The sequence below is a fragment of the Pinus tabuliformis genome, chromosome 2_1 (genome assembly GCF_031772625.1).
Source record: "Pinus tabuliformis cultivar Carrire ecotype Pingquan chromosome 2_1, CPIR1, whole genome shotgun sequence".
NCBI classification, from domain to species: Eukaryota; Viridiplantae; Streptophyta; class Pinopsida; order Pinales; family Pinaceae; genus Pinus; species Pinus tabuliformis.
Genome location: NC_142299.1, coordinates 269,669,324 through 269,685,531, shown reverse-complemented (window position 1 = coordinate 269,685,531; position 16,208 = coordinate 269,669,324). Strand labels below are relative to the sequence as shown.

Genomic DNA, 16,208 nt, shown 5'->3' with positions numbered 1-16,208 from the left:
AATTACTTTTTCACTTGTCAAATTCACCCCACACACCAAGGACTATTGGGAAACCTACTCTGAATAAAAGAACGAGAGGGAATCCTCACTTTTTTTAGCCACACCAACTTGGAATAAATAAAGAGGACCACATTGTAGCAAGGAAGGGACCAAGATGTGTCGAATTTCACAAATGTTTTCCATACCCTTCAGACGAAGCTAGGTATCAAGGATTCTGAGTGGAAGTTGGTACTCAAGTACCGCGGTTGTCTACACAAGTAGATAAGATCGTGGAGAAGTACAGGGACATTTTTCCCTCACCTATAGGGGTACCTTTGCACTTTTAGGTCAAGCACTCTATCGATCTAACCTCATGTGTGCCACTACCCAATGGACCAATCTAGCGATGCTCAAGAAGTAGATTCAAGAGTTTTTGTAGAAATGGCATATCAGGCCAAGCTCATCACTCTGTGGAATTCTAATTCTATTGGTACAGAAGAAGGACAAGAAATGGAGACTCTGTATCAACTATCAGGCACTAAACAAGATCACTTTCTGCAATAGGTACCCAATCCCACAGATTGATGACCTTCCAAACCACCTCAAGTGGGTGAAATATTTCAACAGTATTGAATTAATGTCCGGTTATCACCGAGTGCCTATCAAACTCTTTGAAGTGTGGAAGACTACCTTCAAATCCAAGGAGGGCATTTTCAAATGGTTAGTCATGCCTTTCGGGTTGAAGAATGCCCCTATAACGTTCATGATATTGATGGAAAACATCTTGTGACCTTTCACCAATGCATTCTTGGTGGTGTATTTACATGACATCTTGATCTCCAGCCAGAGTTGGGAACAAAATCTCCCAACCTCCAGGTTTACCAGATATGTCTTACTCCTGACTCATAATTGTTTAGATAATTTTTGGGTCATGAAATCGGTTTTAGCAATAATCTGAGCCAGACCAAACAGTTCCTTCTTTTATATGCATTATGAATATTAGATCCCCTGCCTTAACGCTCTAATTTGTAGGTTTTTAACTTGTATTTTAAATCTCTAGTCTATACTCTATACTGAAGGGGAATCATTCTAACTTAACCCATGTAGTATGAAGCTAAAGAGTTTCATTCTCAAAAAAAGGAGTGCCATTGGTTTAAATACTAGACCTAAGATTTCCCTTTTCATGTTGCTGAGCTTTCTATCAACACTCATCAGCACTTTAATATTACATATCTTGATGACCTGGGTATGTAGATGTCTCAAGCAAACAATTTTTGACCTACTAAGACCTAGAATTATTGTTTGTATCTTAACATTGCTATTGGGTTTGTGTTGTGAATATTCACACATAATGTGGGTGGGTTGTGGCTATAATACCTGAGATAAACATTGGTAAAAAATTACTTACAGAAACCCTTTTTGTCATTTCCACTGAGTGTGAATTGTTTAAAAACTCAGAATTGTTTAGATACTTTTTGGGTCATGAAATCGGTTTCAGCAATAATCTGAGCCAGACCAAACAGTTCCTTCTTTTATATGCATTATGGATATTAGATCCCCTGCCTTAACACTCTAATCTGTAGGTTTTTAACTTGTATTTTAAATCTCTGGTCTATACTCTGTACTGAAGGGGAATCATTCTAACTTAACCCATGTAGTATGAAGCTAAAGAGTTTCATTCTCAAAAAAAGGAGCGCCATTGGTTTAAATACCAGACCTAAGATTTCCCTTTTCATGTTGTCGAGCTTTCTATCGGCACTCATCAGCACTTTAATATTACATATCTTGATGACCTGGGTATGTAGATGTCTCAAGAAAACAATTTTTGACCTGCTAAGACCTAGAATTATTGTGTGTATCTTAACATTGCTGTTGGGTTTGTGTTGTGAATATTCACACATAATGTGGGTGGGTTGTGCCTATAATTCCTGAGATAAACATTGGTAAAAAATTACTTGAATCTTGCAAGGGGTACCAACCAATAGTAAAGGGTACATGCGTGAGGCATTGAACCATTAAGCATAATTTCATTGTACATATCTCCCATACGTTCATAGTTGAGAGTTAGAAATATTTTTCAACATAGTCACTTGCATCAGCTGATTATTATCTTGCTTGGTTTTCATTGTTATGGCTTAATATGGACGGACCATTTTCTACAAGATTAGGAAAGCCTACTATGTCTTTGAAAGATCGATTTGATTAATGAAGGACATAAGTTAAAAATGCAGTGCTCATCCTATAAACAAATATATATACTCATGATCGAAGCCAAGAAGCAAAAAAACCCATTCATAGATACAACAATAATGGGACAAACAAAAATAAATTTGTACCAAATCCATTTGTTGTTTCATTTTAGAATTTTATTGTTGTAATTTCCATTTCAAAACTCCATTACTTCACCTGCACCTATAGTCTCAGGCTCTCATATTCATAAAAACAATGTACAAAATTTTGCTTGAGTTAGTTTTAGATTATAAAATCTACCCATTTCAATAATCCATTGCTTCACCTGCACCTATCTTCTTAGGCTCACATATTGATAAAAGAAATGTAGAAAATTTTGGTTGTTAGTGTCAGACTATAAAATATACCCATTTCAAAACTACATTGCTTCACCTGCACCTATCTTCTCAGGCTTTCATATTGACAAAAACAATGTAGAAAATTTCGGTTGAGTTAGTTTCAAATCATAAAATCCACCCCAACTTCATCTAATGGGATTGTAATATAGCCTTACTTCCCAAATTTTCTTGATTATAAAATAATGTCAAATTAAAACGAGAGTTAGAAATATTTTTCAACAATAGTCACTTGCATCAGCTGATTATTATCTTGGTTGGTTTTCATCCTTATGGCTTAATATGGACGGACCATTTTCTGCAAGATTAGGAAAGCCTACTGTGCCTTTGAAAGATCGATTTGATTAATGAAGGACATAAGTTAAAAATGCAGTGATCATCCTGTAAACAAATATATATACTCTATATATATCAAAGCAGCAGACTGAAGGCACTGAATTTGCCCATTTCAGACTCATATATGATATATTTACACAAACCAATGTTTCATCGACATAGGCTAAGAATATATATCGAAATAGATGACTGAAGGCACTAAACTTGCCCTTTTCAGATTCATATATCTATTCAAACTTTTACATAAACCAGTGTTTCATCCACTGTGGCTCGTGATTTTCAAAATATTTATGTATGCCATAATAAGCACTTCACGAATCAACTAGAAATTGAAGGCACTTGCACAAAGAATATAATAACAGAAAACCAACGTATTCTTGCACAATAATATTATTGATGATAACACTATGCATAAATTGCTATTGCTTTGTTGTAAGCTAGAGAAGGATCTTAATATTCCTTGGCACAGATGTTACTATCAGATGGACTGAGATGAGTTTTTGTAGCCCCATTCCTCAATCCAACTTTATTCCTTTTCAATTTTGGGGCCATGAGAATCTGATAGCAGCCAATAGTTGAATTAGGTGCTAACCAACCGAATCCAAAAAATTGAAATCCTCTTGAGCCACTTGTAACATCTATTTCCTCGAAGTTTTATCCATTTTATACTTCCATTGAGTGTACTTTCATTACAGAAACCCTTTTTGTCATTTCCACTGAGCGTGAATTGTTTAAAAACTCAAAATTGTTTAGATACTTTTTGGGTCATGAAATCAGTTTCAACAATAATATGAGCCAGACCAAACAGTTCCTTCTTTTATATGCATTATGGATTTTAGATCCCCTGCCTTAACACTCTAATCTGTAGGTTTTTAACTTGTATTTTAAATCTTTGGTCTATACTCTGTACTGAAAGGGAATCATTCTAACTTAACCCATGTAGTATGAAGCTAAAGAGTTTCATTCTCAAAAAAAGGAGTGCCATTGGTTTAAATACTAGACCTAAGATTTCCCTTTTCAGATTCATATATCTATTCAAACTTTTACAAAATTTTGCTTGAGTTAGTTTTAGATTATAAAATCTACCCATTTCAAAACTCCATTGCTTCACCTGCACCTATCTTCTCAGGCTCTCATATTGATAAAAGCAATGTAGAAAATTTTGGTTGTTACTGTTAGACTATAAAATCTACCCATTTCAAAACTCCATTGCTTCACCTGCACCTATCTTCTCAGGCTTTCATATTGACAAAAAAAATGTAGAAAATTTTGGTTGAGTTAGTTTCAAACCATAAAATCTACCCCAACTTCATCTAATGGGGTTGTAATATAGCCTTCTTTCCCACATTTTCTTGATTATAAAATAATGTTAAAGTAAAACGAGAGTTAGAAATATTTTTCAACAATAGTCACTTGCATCAGCTGATTATTATCTTGCTTGGTTTTCATCCTTATGGCTCAATATGGATGGACCATTTTTTGCAAGATTAGGAAAGCCTACTGTGTCATTGAAAGATTGATTTGATTAATGAAGGACATAAGTTAAAAATGCAGTGATCATCCTCTAAACAAATATATATACTCTATATATATCAAAGTAGCAGACTGAAGGCACTGAATTTGCCCATTTCAGACTCATATATGATATATTTACACAAACCAATGTTTCATCCACATAGGCTAAGAATATATATCGAAATAGCAGACTGAAGGCACTGAACTTGCCTTTCAGATTCATATATCTATTCAAACTTTTACATAAACCAGTGTTTCATCCATAGTGGCTCGTGATTTTCAAAATATTTATGTATGCCATAATAAGCACTTCATGAATCAACTAGAAATAGAAGGCACTTTCACAAAGAATATAATAACAGAAAACCAACGTATTCTTGCACAATAATATTATTGATGATAACACTATGCATAAATTGTTATTCCTTTGTTGTAAGCTAGAGCAGGATCTTGATCTTCCTTGGCATAGATGTTACTGTCAAATGGACTGAGATGAGTTTTTGCAACCCCATTCCTCAATCCAAGTTTATTCCTTTTCAATTTTGGGGCCATGAGAATCTGATAGCAGCCAATATTTGAATTAGGTGCTAACCAACCGAATCCAAAAAATTGAAATCCTCTTGAGCCACTTGTAACATCTATTTCCTGGAATTTTTATCCGTTTTATACTTCCACCGAGTGCACTTTCGTTACAGAAACCCTTTTTGTCATTTCCATTGAGTGTGAATTGTTTAAAAACTCATATTTGTTTAGATACTTTTTGGGTCATGAAATCGGTTTCAGCAATAATCTGAGCCAGACCAAACAGTTCCTTCTTTTATATGCATTATGGATATTAGATCCCCTGCCTTAACACTCTAATCTGTATGTTTTTAACTTGTATTTTAAATCTCTGGTCTATACTCTGTACTGAAAGGGAATCATTCTAACTGAACCCATGTAGTATGAAGCTAAAGAGTTTCATTCTCAAAAAAAGGAGCGCCATTGGTTTAAATACTAGACCTAAGATTTCCATTTTCAGATTCATATATCTATTCAAACTTTTACATAAACCAGTGTTTCATCCACAGTGGCTTGTGATTTTCAAAATATTTATGTATGCCATAATAAGCACTTCACGAATCAACTAGGAATTGAAGGCACCTGTACAAAGAATATAATAACAGAAAACCAATGTATTCTTGCACAATAATATTATTGATGATAACACTATGCATAAATTGCTATTGCTTTGTTGTAAGCCAGGGCAGGATCTTGATCTTCCTTGGCACAGACGTTATTGTTAGATGGACTGAGATGAATTTTTGCAACCCCATTCCTCAATCCAACTTTATTCCTTTTCAATTTTGGGGCCATGAGAATCTAATAGCAGCCAATAGCTTTCTTCTTCTCCTTCTCAACCATCTCACCACCATCTTTCTACTTTTCTTGATCTTTGCCCTGTTCCTTGCATGCACTACTATTGAAGTCTTGACAGTGGTGTTGCTGTTCTTGGGCATCAACAACATTATTAGGTTTAATGGACAGTAATTTTCCCACAAATGAAGGCCTGGGTTCGACAGGATTCCCCATCAAATCTCTGAAACCCACAGCCCCCCCAGTTGCAGAGATGAATCTGTTCATTCTGTGAAGATCTACTCCATCAAGAATCATGGTCCCAAGGTTGAGAATGCCCTGTGGGTGACCAGAAGGAAGACAGACCTGCAGTGCCAAGAAACTCATCCCACTGAAATCTGTGCTCCTGTAGCCCTTGAGGAGAGTGGAAAGCAAGACCCTCATAGTGCCTAGTAGGGTATCCCTGAGGAAACCCACGCAGTATATCTCCATCATCACAACAGAGGTTTCACAGTGGAGAAAACTCTCTTCCACTCTGAATATGGCCTTGTCGTTCCAAGTAGGGTTTGCGCCCCCTGTTCTGTCAATTTGCGTCGTCATTTTTTTCTCGAAATTGATCCATACAACACAGTAGGTCTGCATCATGCCAAAAAGATGCATCTCCTTCAGATCTTGAGCTGAGATGATGTTAAGCTCCAGCTGTGTGTAAGCTTCCCCCATGATGTAGAGTGATTTTATTACACAAGGAAACGTAATATTCAGAGACCACCCTAGATGAAATTACAGGAGAAGAAATGCCATGAATGAAATCTTTTGAAATCTGAACATTGTATAGAATTGACTTATAAGACAAAACACATCATAGACTCTCTAGCTCATGATGATGAAAGCAGATGGAAATCAGTGCAGAAGGCCACCCCAAATGGTCATGATCGAAGCCAAGAAGCAGAAAAACCCATTCATAGATACAACAATAATGGAACAAACAAAAACAAACTTGTACCAAATCCATTTGTTGTTTCATTTTAGAATTTTATTGTTATAATTTCCATTTCAAAACTCCATTACTTCACCTGCACCTATAGTCTCAGGCTCTCATATTCATAAAAACAATGTACACAATTTTTCTTGAGTTAGTTTTAGATTATAAAATCTACCCATTTCAAAACTCCATTGCTTCACCTGCACCTATCTTCTCAGGCTCTCATATTGATAAAATAAATGTAGAAAATTTTGGTTGTTAGTGTCAGACTATAAAATCTACCCATTTCAAAACTCCATTGCTTCACCTGCACCTATCTTCTCAGGCTTTCATATTGACAAAAACAATGTAGAAAATTTCGGTTGAGTTAGTTTCAAACCATAAAATCTACCCCAAATTCATCTGATGGGCTTGTAATATAGTCTTCTTTCCCACATTTTCTTGATTATAAAATAATGTCAAAGTAAAACGAGAGTTAGAAATATTTTTCAACAATAGTCACTTGCATCAGCTGATTATTATCTCGCTTGGTTTTCATCCTTATGGCTTAATATGGACGGACCATTTTCTGCAAGATTAGGAAAGCCTACTGTGGCTTTGAAAGATCAATTTGATTAATGAAGGACATAAGTTAAAAATGTAGTGATCATCCTGTAAACAAATATATATACTCTATATATATCAAAGCAGCAGATTGAAGGTACTGAATTTGCCCATTTCAGACTCATATATGATATATTTACACAAACCAATGTTTCATCCACATAGGCTAAGAATATATATCGAAGTAGCAGACTGAAGGCACTGAACTTGCCCTTTTCAGATTCATATATCTATTCAAACTTTTACATAAACCAGTGTTTCATCCACAGTGGCTCGTGATTTTCAAAATATTTATGTATGCCATAATAAGCACTTCATGAATCAACTAGAAATTGAAGGCACTTGCGCAAAGAATATAATAACAGAAAACCAACGTGTTCTTGCACAATAATATTATTGATGATAACACTATGCATAAATTGCTATTGCTTTGTTGTAAGCCAGAGCAGGATCTTGATCTTCCTTGGCACAAATGTTACTATCAGATGGACTGAGATGAATTTTTGCAGCCCCATTCCTCAATCCAACTTTATTCCTTTTCAATTTTGGGGCCATGAGAATCTGATAGCAGCCAACAACTTTCTTCTTCTCCTTCTCAACCATCTCACCACCATCTTTCTGCTTTTCTTGATCTTTGCCCTATTCCTTGCATGCACTATTGTTGAAGTCTTGACAGCGGGATTGCTGTTCTTGGGCATCAACAACATTAGTCATCTGGCTGGGTTCATTGAGATCCTTTCAAATTTAGGTCAACCCTATGAGGCATACCTTAATGGATAATTTCTTTGGGTATTAGTGCTTACACAATGCGGCTGTCTAATCTACCACACTAATTTCCTCACAGATAGCAAAGTGATAGCCTATTGCCTCAAAAACAGGTGGGTTATGACAATTAAGTTTGTCTCTGTTTCTTAATCAATACCAAGATGGAACTCATCTTCATTAGGTGGGCTCTTGGATTCCCACGCGCTCTCACAATTCAAATCAGTTCTCTTTCAGTTGTATTGACATTGCTATTTCCTGGAATCTTGTACATAGTCATCACACCTCATATCCACATGGATATGTTGAATTTAGGGTCTTCTTAGGGATTTTGGACTCAAACTTGGGTTTGTTTCCCTACAGAGGCTCTATTGCCATTATCCCATACTCCCTTTTTTTTCTTTTTATTGTATAGTATATTGATTCTTATCTATTCTTTGATTACTGTTTAGATTGTATGCTTAATAGTAAGTGGGTATTATGGTGTTGCATTTATTTTGTGTTGTTTCTCTTGTACTACATGCTGGCATGTTTTGTTTCAAATAGGAATTTGAATGCTAAAAGAGTAAAAAACAGAGGGCGATCACAATAATTTTTACATATTACTAAACTAAAATATCATCTTCCTCACTAGAAGATAGTTATCATTTAAAAATATTTTTGCATTGTTCACTCTTTGCATACCTTTATTTGGAAATAGTCAACTATGCACATCATATAAACATTCACTCCATTACCTTGAGATTAACAAAATCCATTACAAGAAACACTTAACTATAACAAGCTATACATTTTTATTTGCTAGGACACCCACATTAGCTTAGGATTTTATAACATAAGAAAACCTTTAAATTCCTGCAAAACCTTCCCCGTGAGGATTATATTGTGTGGATTATATAAGGTTTTTTTCCCGTAGAGACTATTAATTTCCATAGCACTGTACAGATTATGTTGGTTACTCACACAACAATGTTAAATACAGATACTTTACATCACTTCCTAAAAAAAGCCTTGGCCTACTCTATTTTGTCTCTAGGCGATTCAACTTTCAGGGACATTTCTGGACGTTTCTGGACTACTTCATCTCCGGTAACAACCTTAATCTCCTTTCTGAGTTTTTGTTTAATTTCTATTTCATCCATGGATCATGATAGAAAATCCTCTGCCATCAATTGTATATTAGCCACAAAGCAGATACAGAGTCTTATAAATTTGATTCAAAATTATTTCCCAATTGAATTGATTCAATTATATATATGCTTTCTTGATAATTTAAACTTTATTCCTGTGTGTTAAACTAATGCAGAGTGGTGCCATCGTGACTGTCTTGTTTCTGGTGAACAGACTCTAGAATCTGACTTGTAGTTGTTGTATATGTGATGGCAAGCTATCTTATTATAGGGGAATACCTGATATGATTGATATGATCAAAGTCAAACAATTGACTTTGCTCATGTCAATAAAAAATCAGTTGATAGTTTTCATTTAAAAATACTTCCGCATTTTTCACTCTCTGCATACCTTTATTTGGAAATAGTCAACTATGCACATCATATAAACATTCACTCCATTACCTTGAGATTAACAAAATCCATTACAAGAAACACTTAACTATAACAAGCTATACATTTTTATTTGCTAGGACACCCACATTAGCTTACTTTATTCCAACCATTGGGAGCTTTAAAGCCTGACAGATACTGATATCTGAACTCTTCCATAAGAACTGTCTATTCTGCTAAAACAAAACCACCAACGAGACATTGCTTTTTGCTCCTTGTTTGAATCGATTTTTGTATCCACTTTCCACTGTCAAGGATTTGGCAAAGGGATCTTGATGTTCTGTGGTCTTCTTCATTTCTTTTTTTCACAAATTCGGCTGTGGTTGGTTTTCTTCTCCTGGTTCCTGTTCTCAAATGTGGTCTTCTCCTGTGCTGAGACTCGAGAGTCTGTAGGAGTTTTCTTCCTTCTTCATGGGCCTTCTCTGTAGCTGTTGTTTCTATAATTTTGGTTGCTTTCCTTTTGGTTGTCTTCTAATCTAAAATCAGTTGATAGTTTTCATTTAAAAATATTTCTGCATTGTTCACTCTTTGCATACCTTTATTTGGAAATAGTCAACTATGCACATCATATAAACATTCACTCCATTACCTTGAGATTAACAAAATCCATTACAAGAAACACTTAACTATAACAAGCTATACATTTTTATTTGCTAGGACACCCACATTAGCTTACTTTATTCCAACCATTGGGAACTTTAAAGCCTGACAGATACGACAAATATTGTAGATACCAACTCAAGCAGTGGGAGATCCATGAACTTATATTCTCATGCATGGGTGATGAGAATACCATCTTGCAAAATTTATCTGCCTCCAAAATGCACACATGTCTTGACCTGCTAAGACCTAGAATTATTGTGTGTATCTTAACATTGTTGTTGGGTTTGTGTTGTGAATATTCACACATACGTAACAAATGTGATCACTACTGTCGCTTTGAAAGAAAAATGGTTCAGATCTATACTTAGCATTTTTTTTGTCATTCACACATTAAGAAAGTGGAAAACAAATACATGCATGTGCATTTGCATTTAGAATGCATGCGGAAATTGATTTAGGACAGTGCATCTTAGTGTGTGCTCTCTGCTCTATGTTAAAACAATTTCACTTCTCTTTCCTTAGTAGCTAGGATTTTCATTGCAAAAAGAAAGTAAATGACTGTTTATCATCTTAGATTGCATATTTAGGAATTGTATATCTACATCACGCGATCAACCTTAAAGGCAAAATTCTTAAGAAAGATCAACTGTAAAATAAATTTCAATAAACATAAAAATGCTTTGGAACCCAATGCACAACATTTAGAAGTCTAGGATAGAGACGTATTCCGGTGTCGTAAAGCCGAGTAACTATCGCTTTCATCGTAGGTTGGGTGATTCCTCCTCTTTGAGATGAAAAGTGCCAGTAAGGACTTGTGCTCCCATATACCGATGAGTATATATTGGAAGACCACAGTAGGCTATATCGTTTATCCTTAGGAAGCTATGTCTGATGCCCTATCGATCACAATGCACTGAACACAACATTCGGGAAGATTGACTGCCGTACCATAAAAAGTATTCTGCAGTTTTGTGATTGGTTTGGTAATCCCCCTGTCTAGATTTCCAGAGTAGTCACTTTCGTTCCTTTTCAGACTCCTTAAAAGAAAAGGTCCATCTGAGCACTTGTCACTTCAGGCTCATTAAAAATTGAAGGCGACTAGAGTCATCTTTAGCTTTTTCTCGAGTCTTAAAAATTGAAAAAGTAAGTTGTGTCAAAGCGTCATAAAATTTATTCAAATCGGAATAACATCACTGTTCCCTCATTGGTCTTAGGTTGAGAAAATGGAGTCAACCAATCAAGGATTTCCCCTTGGGAGAATCCTACTCCCTTTTCCTCTAGGGGAGATGTTGGTGCACCTCATATGGCTACATTGTCCCTTCAAGGGCTTACAATTGGCCCGCCAGTATGGCTTTTCTCAACCTCTGTCATTCAAAACACCGTGATTCTTGAGCAATCAAATCAACAACCAGATGAAACTAGAGTTACCCCCCAACCTTCTACTTCGTTTGTTTCTCCCTCTCCTTCTTCCTCTTCGCTTGGTGAAACTAGTCAAACTAAAAACCAAGTAACTGAGAAGAAGAAGAAAAGGAAGGAGAAGAAGAAGAAGAAGAAAACGATGAAAGGGGGCAACCATGCATCATTTGACGAAAATCCACACACTGCACCATCCAAACCTAAATCGCCATGTGTCATTTGCAAAGGAAATCAAAATCATCGAGATTTTCCTTGCATCCCACGGATCTTAAGGGACTGGTCTCCCTGCTTGACGTTCCTTTCTAGCACTACTTTTGGCTATTGCATATTCATTTACTCTTTTGAGTGACATACTTCATTTTATCCTCCCATCTAGCATTCACAAGAGCTTTCCTTTATTTGTTTGTGAATATGTCAACTAAACAAATGCTAATTGATCCTGAGGATTAAAAACATCTAATTCTAGGCCCGTACAACATACTAAGTACCAGGCTAAGTAAGCTGTTCAGAGCTTTTAAATGTTCTAGAATGGTGCCAAAGGTGAAGTTGTTTGGCTTAAAAACACCCTCCTCATTTGACCTAAAACATTTCGGGCCTCATGGCATTACCCAACGCAGGCCTTCACAATGGTGCCAAAGCTGAAGTTGTTTGGCTTAGAAACAATCTGCTTATTTGACCAAAAACGTTTAGGGCCTCATGGCATTACCCATTCTGTGCATATCATCAAATTACAAATCCTGAAATTACATAATTTTATGTAACCTCATCTAGCATAGGCATTGCATTAAATAGTTTTAGTGCTTGGTCATTGGACCTATGTTGAGCTTAGCCACCTATCATTGCATTCTATGCAATTGCACAAATTCTCTCCAGCATTATGTACAACATTTGTTTTCTCTGGAAACAAAAATACTCATGCAAAACCCAAATTCCACAATACAAATTTGCCCAATACAAAACCCACAACGTAGCTCTGGTGTTGCTACTGCCAAATTCCCTAAAAAATGTATACATTATTTGGCACGGGAAACTCAATCATCATGCCCTATCTGATTGTTTCTAACATGTGTAGGTTTATGAAATTGTTAATTTACAGTTTTAACTATGTTTCAAAAAAAATGATCATATAAAAGTTGTTGTAATAAATATCTTTCTTCATTATGTTTACAAGCTTAGATAACCACTCATTTAGAAACAAATTGAACATGCTTCTTGCCCTTTGCCCTTTAATTCATATATTTTCAAGTAATGTTATAGGAATGTAATGAATATTAAACATCTTACACGAAGAAAACAACATTTTTGTGTTTTGTTTTGTACCAAAAAATGACAACAAACCTTACTCAGAATGCAATTTCCTCAATGTTATCTGGATCAACTCATATTCAACCATACCTACAAATTGTTGAACTTGAACCAATACAATCAATGCAAAATTCAACTCCACGATATTGTACTGCAATTTCAGATGGAACACATAAGAAACACATCATGCTTCCAAAAGATTTCAATGATCTCATAGCAACAGGCTTGCTACAAAAGGGTTCTGTTATAAATGTTAAAAGTTGGACTACCTCAGCTATTGGTCCATCAATGTAAGTTTGTTATAAATTTCTTATTTCAAATTTAACATTTTTATTTATAACACATTCGCTTCTAACAATTATTCCTATGACTCTCATTTGTCGTGTAGGTCTATAAAGCTCATAGACTTTGAAATTTCTACTTCATTTGCACCCTTAATTGGCAATCTAAAAACTATGAGTATCCCGATCACATCTGATGAAACAATCCATCCTCATCGAACCCAGATCCTTTATAAAAAAGACACTGCCCTCTTCCAACTACTCCAACTCCATCCGTTCTGCCAGTTCAAATTCCCATCAAATCGTTAAACCCTTACCACTCAAATTGGTGCATAAAAGGATACGTCCAAAGGAAAACAACTCTTCGACAATTTCAGAATCAATACGGACCTGGTAAAGTGTTTGGTTTTGACCTGTTCGATACAGAGGGTGGAGAAATACATATTACATGTTTCAACAATGTCGCAGATTATTTTTTTGACAAAATCCAAAATGGAAATGTCTACATTGTCTCTAAAGGGAATGTAAAAATGGCTAATAAGCAATACAACCACTTGAACAATGACTGGGAAATTTTGTTGAATGCAACATCTACCATAGAACATGTTGCCAGTGAAAAAAAACATAATCCAATAGTGCAATTCAATATAAAATCAATTAATGATATCAGAACAACAAACGTCAACTATATTGTTGATATTCTTGGTATTGTCATAGACATTTCCAGTGTATGCATTATACGTAGAAAAGACGGATTTGAAGTTAATAAACAAATAGTACAACTTCAAGACATGTCAGGGTATAACATAGATGCAATCTTTTGGGGAGATAATTTTAATGCTGTGTCACAGGAAATCGCCTCCCTATGTGCTACAGGAAATAACCCCATCATTGCAATCAAATCTGTGCGTGTTGGAGAATTTAATGGAAAAGATGTCGGCACTACAACAAGATCCATTATTCTTGTAGATCCTGACATTGAAGAGGCCCATACGCTAAAGTCATGGTTTAAAAAAGAAGGTTCAACTGCAGCTTCTACATCTTTGACAACAAGATCTCCTTTTGGCCATCATAAAAAAAAAAATAACAATTGCTGATATTTACAGTATGGATTCCTTAGAGAAACCAACATTTTTCCAATTAAAGGGCACAATAACAAAAATTGGGATGGATAGTTTTTACTACATTTCTTGCCTGTCGATTGTTGATGGGAAAAAATGCATGAAAAAACTTATTCCACAAAATACAGGGATGTGGTTCTGCCCAAAATGCAACGCTGAAGTAAGTGACTGTGATTACAGATACTTATTGAAAATTGACATACAAGATCACACTGGTGAATTAGCTTCAACTGTTGCTTTCGAAGACGCGGGATCTATAATACTTGGAAATAATGCCAAAGACTTCTATTTATTATCTTCAGATCCAGAACTGATCAAGGAAATTGTCTCGAAAGCTCTATGGATAGATCATATCTTCACACTATCAATGAAGACAACAACTTTTAAAGGAGTACCAAGATTGAAATGCATTATCATAAAAGAAGAAAAGTTGCATTTCATGACAGAATGCAACAACATCCTTCGAGAAATTCAAAACATCTCGATATTGTAGATAAATATCGCAAAATGTATTCCTTGCTTTTTGACAATTCCTGTTGTCCAATTTTATAAATACAATTTTACACGATATACTGTTGCATGCCTTCTTATGAAATTTTCTTATATACCATTGAAATAAGTATTCTTCCTCCATTGTATCTAGCATTATGTGAGTAGACAAACTCACATTCTTTTTTTCTTTTATCATCTTTTTTCTTTTAAAAAATGAGGTAACTTGCTGCATTACACATGAAACTATCTACATGTATAAAGAAAAAATACTAATATGTTCTTTCAAACACATTATTCAAATAAAAAATTCACATAAAACTATTCAAAACTTAATTTTTTTTCCCTTCTTTCGCTTTCATACAATAACATGGTTGTTGTCTCCAAATAACATTCTTCTTTTCTCCTCTCTTGCTTATAGGTAACATAAATTTTGTGAATGGCTTCTTCTTCTAATGATGAACATGCTCGAAGATACTATGCAACAAATAAAGAACGAATAAATTCACGTTGCCGTGAGCTTTATCAGGCAAAATGAGACATCAGAGAATGTCAAAAACACAAAAGACAGAAGGAAAACCAACATTCCTCGTCTGAAATGACCCACCTCAAAAACAATCCTCCCTTGCAATTATCAAACCCTTTATCTTCTCAGCAAACCTCTCAAACAAATACATCCATACCTCATTACCCCAACCCCTCCTTCACACATGCTTTCAGCAACGTTTATACTAATCAAGCACATCGAAATTTCTGTGCAAAGATTGATAAACTTCCACCTAAATACCCATGCTCCATTTGTCTTGAATCATATCCTAGAATACATATCCGCAATTCCAATCACATGTATTGCTGCTCTAGATGCGTCTCTAAAACAAAGGGTCATCGCTTCTCATTATCAAACAACATGGACCCTGGTCCTGAACCAACTATCCTTACATCTCTTTCACAAATAGAAGAAATGCTCATTGCTAGGGTTAACCCTATACTGCAAGTAACACATGCACGTGGTGGCCAATATAAATACAGTGTCCACACAATTTGTTTTCCTCAAGACATTACAAAAATCACAATCATGTTGCCACGACATGTTGAAAACTTGGACATCCTAATTGTCAGTCGTCATAGTAATGACCATAATGCTTATGATTTCATTGTCAGTAGACATCGCGTTCTCGCTACATTAGAATACAAATTATCAAATGACCCATACTATAAGAATGTTCGTTTTGATAACAACGCACTGGCATCCTTACCAGCAATCCCCACCGATGTCTCCTCCTCCCTTCACCATTCCAATACTACAGAAACCACTGTCCACCTTTCACTTGAAC

At 35.5% G+C, this 16,208-nt stretch overlaps 1 protein-coding gene across 1 annotated transcript; it reads right to left on the bottom strand.

Annotated features, from left to right (window-relative positions):
- Positions 1-5,834: 5,834 nt before the first annotated feature.
- On the bottom strand, positions 5,835-6,470 carry LOC149199792 (protein SRC2-like). The gene has a single exon (XM_089400714.1). The coding sequence runs from the start codon at positions 6,468-6,470 to the stop codon at positions 5,835-5,837; it is 636 nt and encodes a 211-aa protein (XP_089256840.1).
- Between the last annotated feature and the right edge of the window lie 9,738 nt (positions 6,471-16,208).

What these genes read in the sequence shown, in the direction of transcription:
- LOC149199792 (XM_089400714.1), bottom strand. Translation starts at nt 6,470, where the DNA reads ATGGGGGAAGCTTACACACAGCTGGAGCTTAACATCATCTCAGCTCAA.